This window comes from Sceloporus occidentalis, unplaced genomic scaffold (genome assembly GCF_023333645.1).
Source record: "Sceloporus occidentalis isolate IW3139 unplaced genomic scaffold, rSceOcc1.0.p SCAF_9, whole genome shotgun sequence".
In the NCBI taxonomy this organism is placed as follows: Eukaryota; Metazoa; Chordata; class Lepidosauria; order Squamata; family Phrynosomatidae; genus Sceloporus; species Sceloporus occidentalis.
Genome location: NW_028316989.1, coordinates 25,242,498 through 25,252,288, shown reverse-complemented (window position 1 = coordinate 25,252,288; position 9,791 = coordinate 25,242,498). Strand labels below are relative to the sequence as shown.

Sequence of the window (9,791 nt, the reverse complement as noted above, 5' to 3'; positions counted from 1 at the left end):
CCACAGATCTTGCCCCTTGGCCCCAGGGCAGTGCCTCCTGCAAGATTCCCGGACTTTTGCTCGACCCGACCCTGTTCCGACGCGCATGGCCCCGTTAAGTGTGCCACTGGTGCCAACTTCAGAATAAGGAGGGGAGCCCCCAAAAGCAGCAGACCCCGGCTCCTCGCCTCCTGGGGAGCCTCCTTGGAGGAGACCCCCAGACCTCCAGCCCCGGGGTGGGCCTCTGATTGTTGCGGGGCGCATTTCCCGTGGAACCCCGGGAACTTTCCAAACGTGGCTGGCTTGGCCTCTGGGAGGGTGGGCAGTTTGCCAGAAAAGGACTTGCACCGGCTGCACGGATTCCGGGGCTGGATGGCTGGGCTGCGCGGTGGCAGCGGGGGGGGGGGGGCAGCTGGCCCTGGAAGAAGGCGAGAGGAAGCCCCCTCCGCCCCCCCCCCAGGGACCCCGGCCAGAGGAGGAGGGGCGGCCCCTCCGAGGGCAGGACTTCCTTGGCCTCTCCACCGAGGGACGGAGGGACGGCAGAGAGGCGATGGTTCTGGGGGGGGGGGGGGAGGAAGCGGCCGCCTCCCCCCTTTCCCTTTCCCCTCCCCCCCCAGGTGCCGAGGAGTCAGAAAGGAGGCGCGGGACAGGCGACACAGGCAGGATACCGGGCTCCTGCTCGCCCGCCGCCGCTGCCGCCGCCGCTTCCACTGCTCCGGTCCCCGTCCTCCGAGGCCCCGGCTGTTAGAGGTGGGGGGAGATGGGAAGACCCTGGCCTTCGCCGCCGCCGAGTCCGCTCCTTCCCTCCTTCTTTCTTGGATGGAACAGAACCGGGGAGGCAAGGCAGGGCAGGGCATCGCCCGGGAAGGAGAGGGAAGCCGGCAGCCCCATAGGAACGGGAGACCGAGGAAGCTGGTCCCCGGCGGAGATCGGTGCCGGACGGAGGGGAGGCATGCGGGTCCCTGGGGCTGCCACTTCTCCGCCTTCCTTCCTTCCTTTCTCGGCCTCCTCGAGGGTTTCTGAGGGAAGAAAAGCAAGGCCCCTCGCACTGGGGCTTCTACTCGGCGGGAGCCTTCCAGGTCAGAAGCCGGGCCCCCAAAGCCCACCTCGGGAGGGGCCTTGGTCGGCAGGGGAGGGGGTCTTCCCTTGTCCGGCTGCCGAAAGGAAAGGGGCTAGACCCCCCGCGCCCCGCTCCTGCCTTCCTCCTCCTCCTCTTCCTCCTTCGGAGGGTCTCAGGGTCCCCCTCGCCCCCGTCCTCCGCCCTCCTCAAGGCGGCCTCCTCCCCGTCCCCCGCTCCACGGCGCTCCTCAGTCCCTGGGGAAGAGAGGGGGCTCTGGAGGGCAGAGACCCCGGGCCAGGCGTCTCTCTTCTTCCTTACCCCCGATTCCGCCAGTGGCCCTCTTGCCCCCTCCCCCGCTGACTTTTGCAGCCCTCCTCCCCCGCTGGTCCTCGCTAGCGACCGAGACCTGGGCCTGAGGGAGGGGCAGGGACTGGGTGTCCCAATCCCAGGAAAGCCCCCCTCACCGCAGAGACCAGGCCCCTGCCAGGGAAAGGCACTCTTCCCGTTCCCAGTGGCGCGATCTTCTTTGGCAGAGCGAAGCCAGTCTTGTCCGTGGCCCAGCGTGGGAGGGGAGATCAGCCCCCCACCCTTCGACCCTGACCCCCTTCTCTGGCCAAAATAGAAGCGGAGCCACCTCGGTTCCTGAAAGGCGCGCCCCTTTTATTTCGGCATCGCTTCCAGGCGGGCAGACGGACAGCTGAGAAAACGCGTGTTCTTCCGAAACGTGGCAGAGCGGGAAACAGTCAGTGCGGACGGTGATCGGCGCGAGGGTCCCGCCGGAGGAGCGTCAGGGGGCTTCAGCGCAGGCAGGTGGGCGGCAGGGGTGGGCAGAAAGTTGGCACCGGGGCATAGAGCGGCCGGGGGCAAAGGGGTCATCCGTGGAGGGGGAGAGGAGGGGGCGAGCCAGAGGAGGGGGGCACAAGCCATGGCCCTGGTCTCAGACCCCCCCCCCAAAAGCGGAACTGAGGGGCCACCGGCCAGCCAGGGTTGGATTGCTCTGCAGCGAGAGGGGAGCCGTGGGGCGAAGAGTCGGGGGGCGCCAGGGCTGCTGCGGAGGGGCCAAGCTGGAGGTCCAGCAGCCAAGGCAGAAGGGAGGTGGCGCGAGGGCAAGGGCTCTGAGGAGGCTGGCGGCCCTTGAGCCCAGCGCAGGAGGCCAAAATGGCTGCCCAGGGGTTCCTTGGCCGAGCGGCTGCCAGACCTGGCCAAGTAAGTGCCTTTGAAAGCGGGGAGGGGGGGCAGGCGATGAAGAGGGACATAAAGAAGAAGCCTCCCCCCCGCCATGCCAAAACTCAAGTAGGGAGCAGGCCCATGGCAAAATGCAGAGGGGAGCAGAGCCAGCGGAGTGATCCTTGCAAAGCAAGCGAAAGACCTTCCCCCTCTGGTGCTGCAAATAAAAGACCTCCTCCCCAAACCCCAGGGATGCCGAGGGAGGGAGTCATAGTCCCCTCCCCAAACCCCAGGGCGAGCTTGCAAAGGCCTTGCCCTGTAGCAGGTGGGGAGGGGGCAGGCGGAGGAAGTGGGGCTTCTGCCCACCCCCTGGCAGTGAGTTTTCTTGGCAGTGGTGGGTTGTGCTTCTGTTGGGGGAAGAGAAGTGGCAGAAAGGGAGGCCCACCTGGGAAGCCCCCCATCTTCTTCGGAATGTGGGGTCCTCCCCTGCCCCCACCCCACAGGGAAGCACGCCTCCCCAGCCGCTGGCCTTCCACCATTTTGGCTGCCTTTCTTGGGGAGACAGATCAGTAGGCTCCCCCTCAGGCTCTGGACCCACCGCGGGAGGGAAGGGGGGCAAGGCAGTTTGGTGGGGTGGGGGCCTCCCTGTTGCGGGCTCAAGGGCAAGCCTTTGCAGCCCCCAGGCCAGGACCTATCCTGCCCATTTCTGAGTCAAGGAGACCTCCTGGGCCTAGGCCTGGGGATGTCCCCCCAGCTGGCAACCCAGGCCTAGCAGACAGAGTGTGCTCCCCAGAAACAGAAAAGCCCCCCCCCCCCAATATGCCAAGCCTCTCCATTCTGAAGCACCCATCCTGGGAGGTCTGCCAATGTCCAGTGGGATGGGGAGCCACAGAGGGGAGCCCTGTGGAGGGGATTCTTGCTGTACGAAAAGCACATGGGGTGAGGGCAGGGCAGGGTGGGCAAGGGCAGAAGGCCAGCCTGGCAGGGACCCCTACCCTCCAAGAGGTCTACTTGGTGCCCTCTTCTGGGTTGCCCTCCCCGTCTGTCTTGCCCTCCTCTTCTGTCTTCTGGTCATCTGTGTTCAGCCTCTGCTGCTTCTTCCGCCTGATGCACTTGACCACGACCAGCGCCAGGATGACCACGGCCAGGAACCCACCCACCGTGGCCCCCACAATCACTGCCACGGTGGAGTCTCGCTCAGGGGGCTCTGTGGAGACACGGACCCCGCAGGGTCAGCATCCAGCAGGCAAGGCAGGGGTTGGGGGCAGGGGAAGTTTGGCATAACCCCAAGCCAAAGGTCAAGGGACATGGGCCAGGCCCGAGGGACTCACTTGGGGATGGGGGGGCTTGGGGAATGGCCCCAGAAATGCTTTTATGGTATGTATTGAGGGGGGGGGGGTCAGGTCTGTCAGGGAAGTCATTACAGGTTTTGGCTACTTCCATTTGTTACAAAACAGTGAAAACACTGACCACATTGCATAAAAATAACAACAATTATAATAATAAATATAACAGTGAGAAGCAGAAGCAGTTGCCAATGTAAGCAGCATGAAAGCCATGACAAAGCAACAAATGAAATATTATAAAACTGATTAAAGCATAAAATAAGCAAAGGGGAAAACAAGTTGAGAGGCTAAGCCCTGCCCCACAGACACACAAACACACCCCACACGTGGTGAACTGCTTGGAGCGCAAACGCCATGTGGGTGAGCTCCATTAGCACAGACAGGACACAGCAGACAAAATGCGCCCAAAAGAAAACCTCTTCCAACTCTGTGATTCTATGAAACGTAAGGGTAGAGGGGAAAAAAGGTTTGGGAAGAAGGAGGTCCCTCTTCTGGTCCAGGCAACAAACAGCCCAACCTCTGCTGAATAAATCTTCCCAAGAAAACCCAGACCAAGGGTACCCTAAGTCAAAATTAACTTGAAGACATATAACTAATAATAATAATAATTTAACAACACCGTGGAATAGTGGTTTAAGTGTTGAACGAGGGCTCTAGGAGACCAGGGTTTGAACCCCATCCCACCCGATTCAGCCCTGGAAGGCCACTGGATGGTCTTGGGCAAGTCACACTCTTTCAGCCTCAGAGGAAGGCAATGGAAAACTCATCTGAAGAAATTTTACCAAGAAAACCATAGGAGAGGGTAGCTGCATTGCTAGTGGTTTGAGTGTTGGACTTGGACTACGGAAGACGAAGATTCAAAAACTTGCTCTGCCCTGGAAACCCACTGGGTGGCCTTGGAGAAGCCACATTCTCTCAGCCTCCAAGGAAAGCAACGGATTTTCTCTGAAGAAATCTTGCCAAGATAACACCCTGATAGGGTCACTATAAGTCAGAGCTGACTTGAAGGTGCATGACACACACACACACACACACACACACACACAAAACAGAACATAAAATACAGCAAGTGCCACATAATGGTTGCATAACATTAAATAAAATACAGCACACACAGCCTCCTTCTGCCCCACCATGCACAACAAAGTCATTCAAATCTGAGTCAAGCCATAATATATCAACAGAAATTAGCTCCAGAGCATATGCAGAGCACAAACAAAAACTGGATGGAAAATAGATACTTTATGGATACTACTTGAGGGATGGCTCAACACTGAAGGATGGCTTCCCTCTTCGCATTTTCTTCTAGCTTCCACACAGACTAGATCAAATGCTGAAACCTCACTGACTCCCAGGAGGTCATCGTGCTCCTGAGCATTTAATGCAGTTCTCTAATTGATAATTCGGGGAGTGGGGTGTGTGTGTTTGACTGCACAGGAGTCCTGGGGGTCCAGTTTTGCCTTTCCATGTGGGAAGATTCAGACTCCACCCCAGGCTCAACTTGGAGGGCTGGAGCACCCCAGCCCCCCTGTTCTGGGTTCTATGGGGAATTACCAGGGCCTGGAATGGGTGCTCCAGGGGAGGGGGGCTTTGGGGTTTCCTTGGCAGGAAGGAAAACTATGGGGGTGGGAGGGAGCAATGGGACTGGGTTTGGGGGTGGAGCATTCTTGGGGAGGGGGTCTCCCTGTTGGGCCCCTAACCTTCTGTGATGACCTTGAGCTGGATCTTGCCATGGCCCTTATGGCGGTCCGGGGGGTTCATCACGTAGCAATGGTAAGTCCCCTCATCCTCTAGCTGGACATCGTGAAGGGTGAAGGAGACGTCGTTTTTGGTGGGGTTCCCAGTGAACTCAATGCGGTCCCCAAAGCGGTTCAGCTCTATGGGAACAACCTTCAGTTTAAACTGCAGGAACTGAGGAGAGGAGAGGAGAACAATCATGAACAGTGCCTGGTGGATGCTGGGAACTGCATTCGGAGGCCCATATGGCTCCCACCCCTGATGGGCTATGCAGTCATAAAACGAAAAGTGCCTCTGAGCACAGGCAGAATCGCATTTCTGTGGGTGCTCACTCCAAAGGGGCAGTGGTGCCCAGTGGTTGCAGCCAAGCCAGTGCCAGACAGCCCTGTGGCACCTGAAGCCTGGCAGAGGAGTGGTGGCAATAGAATCCACAGACCTACATTGGCCTTGAAGTGCCACCCCAGACCCATAGGGCCCTTTGGAACAGTCAGAGGTCAGCTTGCACGGAGGTGTGCTGCCACATGTGGTCCCAGGGGGAGGGGGCTCTCACCCACCGCATCCCCTGCCCCAACGCCAAGCTCACCATCTCTTCTGAGCAGTTGTTGCATCTCTGGTAAGTCCAGTTGAGGGAAAACTGCTTCTTCTCCACCTGGTAGCAGGAGTTGAAAGTGCAGGTGAGGCGGATGGAGGTGCCATTGAGAGCATAAATGGTGGCTGGGGCCATCACCTCCATGGCCATGCTGCTGCTTGGCACTGAAGGAAGGAAGGATAAAAAGAACTCAAGAAACAAGAGGAAGGTGCTGGAAACAGCTGTGGCAATTCTCTCCCCCCCCCCCCAACAGAGAAAGAGCAAAGGCCCAAATTCCTTCCTCTTCCTGGGTGTGGCTTGGAGGCATCCTTGTGCGATGCCAACCCCTCTCAAGGCAGCCTGATGAGAAAGGAAGATATAAATTCAAAAGGGAACCCAGCTGTACTGGAAGCCCAGGGTTCACAAATGTTGCAGGGAGCGTACTTTGCACCCGTGGCCCCCTGCTCAGCCATGCTCTCTTCCAGGACCCTCCATTCCACCTACAAGCCCTATACATTGATTTCTGGCTGCCTCTGGGCTGCTCTGATCCTCCTGTGTGTGGATGGTGACCTTTTGGCTAGGGCAGGAGAGGCCTGCTGCCAGATGGATCCCAGTGAGGCCCTCTGGCCATGCTTGGACCCCCTCTTGACCATCATAGCCCTAGTCAGGGATGCCAGTCCAGAGAGCAGGCAAGGGCACAGCCCCCCTCCCCAGGCAGCCATCCAGGGGTCCAGGTTCCAGGGCACATGCCTCCTTCCCCCCCCCCCCCGCCCCAGTCTTGACAGCAACAGCTGCCTTCTGCATCAGAGTCAGAGCATTGCCCCCCTCTCCCCAATGGAAGGGGCTGGCTCTCCGCTGCCGCCAAGGACTGGCCCTCCCTGCCCTGCGATTAAATTCAGGGCCCAGAGGGGGCTGTAGCAGGGCTGTGTCTGTGTGTGTACAAAGGGGGCACTGAAGGGGGAGCCATGGGCAGAGGCTGGCCCAGCAAAGGGTGGGGAGGGGGCGGTGGTCCCTCTGGTCCAAGGCTAGAGAGGGCTCCCTCCCTCCCTCCCTGCCACTCCCAGTCCTTGTCCAGGAGGCCTCTGGCCCTGACCCTCCTCTTGCCCCCTAAGCAGCCCCAGACCTCTCCTCCCTTCAGCTTTGCCCCACAGGAAACCCCCTCCTACGCCCCCAACTTGGTGGACTTGCTCTGGAGGGGGAGGGGGGTCCATTTCATGCCAGATGTGACCTACAGAGAGGCCTGGGGGGGGGGGAGATCCTCCCGGATCAAAACCTGTTGCCCTTTGGACTACGCCTCCCAGGGGGCATGCTAAGCATTGGAGTTGTAGTCTATAGAAGTTACTCTCCCCAGCCCGGCCCCCTCCTTGGGATTCGCGGGGCTGACCAGGTGGGTTTTTTTTGGGGGGGGGGCTCTCCCTGTTCCTACATTGCGGCCCCCTCCCCTTCTCCCTTCCCTGCAAAAGACTTGGGGAGGGGGGCCACAGCCGCAGCCTCTCTCTTGGGCCCCCCTCCGCCTGGAAGATCCTCGGAGCAGGAGGAGGCTGGGGGCTCCCGGGAACAGCAGGGGGGCTTCTAAGGGAGGGGCCTCTCACAGACCCCCCCACAGCCTCCGATGGCGGCCAAGGGATGGGGGCGCAGTGGCCTGGCCAAGATCTGGGGGGGGGGCTTCTGGCCCTGGGGGCCGACGGGGCTCCTCTCCTGCCAATCGCGGCGGAGGTGGGGGGCAATCCGGTGGGGCCGCGTGTTCTCGGGGGCAGGGAGGGGGTCATGTTCTGGGGGACCCCCACCCCAGAGTGAAAAGAGTCCCAGCAGCCGCCCCCCACCCACTCTGCCCCTCAGGCGGACCGGCGGCGGCGGCGGGGAGATGGCTCCTAGGGGTCTCCGGAGAGCAGTTTAGGGGGGCTTCTTTAGGCCCCTCCCCGGCCTGCCCCCGCCCCAAATCCCACCGCCGCCCCCACTTACCGAGCGAGAGGAGCGGGAGGAGGAAGCGGCAGCAGAAGCCGGCCAGAAGGGCCATCCTGGGCTGGGGGGGGGGGGAAGCGCGGGGGTCTGCAAAGAGGAGGAGGAGGGGGGTCAAACGCGCCCCGTTATTTTTCCAGCAGCCATCCTGGTTATTGGGGGCGGTCTGAGTGGGTCGCTCTCTCTCTCTCTCTCCCGCACCAAGATGGCCGGGCGATCGGGGAGGGGAGGGGGCTGCTGCTGCTTCTCCGCCGCGGAGCTCAGAAAGGGGGGGGGGGCGTCGCCTCTGCGTTTGGCGAATGGCAGCGGAGGAAACAGTGGGAGGGCGGGGGAGGGGGCCACCGGCGAGGCAGACACCCCCCAGACACACGCAAGACTCTGTCAGCAGCCCCGGGGGAAGAGGGTCCTCCTGGCCCCCCAAGGACGCAGGTGGGTCCCCGAGAATGCGGCGGAGAGCCTGCGGGGCCGGAGGGACCCTCCCCGAGGGCCCGAGGCTGGAAGGAAGTTTCCCCGGGGCCACCGACCCGAGAGGAGGGGGAGCCCCTCTCAAGGGGCCTTGGCTGTACCAGACCCCAGCCCCTTTTGCCCCGGGGGGATCGGGGGGCTTAGGTCAGGGGCCCTGCGCAGGGGTCCCTTCTTGGGCCGGAGCAACCCAGAGCCCCAGCCCCCGCCCCCAAAAGGCTGCAGAGGGGCGCGGGGGGGCACAGGGGCCTTCGGACTTTGGGGGCGAGGAAAGCGAGGGGGAGACGTGGCCGGGGGTGTCGGGTGTCTCCCCCTCCTTTGCTCGGAAAGCGAGTGGGGCGGCGAGGCGAAACAAGACCTCAGGCGGGAGGGGCTCCTGGCCTGAGCGAGGGTCTCCCCAGCGCCTCCTTTGTGCGCATGCTCGGCTGGAGAGGAGGGGGCGCCCCGCTGGGAGGCAGCCCAGGAAGCCCCTCATCTCCCCACGTGGGTCTGGCCCCCTCCCCCAAACGGAGCCCAAGGAGCAGGTCCAGACGGGCTGCTCCTAGTTGGGCAGATTCGGGCTGCGGGAAGCAGGACTCAGGCCCAGCGTCAGGAGCAGATGTGCCCCCGGTGCCACCAGGGCCCAAGGCAAAGCAGGGCATGAGCTCCAGCAGCGGCTCCCAGACAGTTGGAACGTCAATAGGGGAGACAGGGGGCGGGGCTTTTGGCGTCTTGCACACTGAGACCCCAGATCAAGGGCACCCCCACCCGCCCTGCCTTTGACTGCAGATGGCAAGGCCTGGGAGAACTCCCTTTATCCATAGCAGCTCAATGGAGGCCCAGGTCCAGGAGTAACACACTTGAGAATCACAGCCGCCGGAGACTAAGGGCCAGGCCTGAGGCTGTGCCACTGGAATGCCTTAGTTCATAAAATCATAGAATTGTAGAGTTGGAAGAGACCCCAAAAAAGGCCCTGATCCAGTCCAGCCCCATTCTGCCATGCAGGGACTCCCAATCAAAGCATCCCCATTGACAGATGGTCATCCAGCCTCTGTTTAAAGACCTCTTAGTAAGGCGGCTCCACCAAAATCTCCAAGGAGATTGTTGAGCTGGAATCTCTTTTCTTGGAGCTTGCATCCATTGCTCCATTGGGTCCTAGTCTCTGGAGCAGGAGAAAACAAGCTTGCTCCCTCCTCGATATGGCATCCCTTCAAATATTTAAACAAGGCTATCATATCACCTCTTAACCTATCTCTTCTCCAGGCTAAACATTCCCAGCTCCCTGTGTCTTTCCTCATAGGGCTTCATGGCTTCCAGACCTTCACCATTTTAGTCACCCTCCTTTGGACACGCTCCAGTTTTTCAACATCCTTTTTAAATTGTGGTGCCCTGAACTGGACGCAGTATTGTTCCAGGTGAGGCCTCACCAAAGCAGAATAGAGTGGCCCTATAACTTCCCTTGATCTAGACACTATTGATGCAGCCTAAAATCGCATTGGCCTTGTTAGCTGCTGCATCGCATTCTTGACTCATG

General features: G+C 60.8%; 1 protein-coding gene across 1 annotated transcript; it reads right to left on the bottom strand.

Moving 5' to 3' along the window:
• Window positions 1-1,674: 1,674 nt before the first annotated feature.
• Window positions 1,675-8,069, bottom strand: SCN2B (sodium voltage-gated channel beta subunit 2). Its single transcript, XM_089537932.1, has 4 exons — window positions 7,820-8,069; window positions 5,873-6,042; window positions 5,253-5,463; window positions 1,675-3,413 (listed from the first exon to the last, which is right to left on the bottom strand). The coding sequence occupies exons 1-4, from the start codon at window positions 7,872-7,874 to the stop codon at window positions 3,214-3,216; spliced, it is 636 nt and encodes a 211-aa protein (XP_089394058.1). The 5' UTR covers window positions 7,875-8,069; the 3' UTR covers window positions 1,675-3,213.
• Between the last annotated feature and the right edge of the window lie 1,722 nt (window positions 8,070-9,791).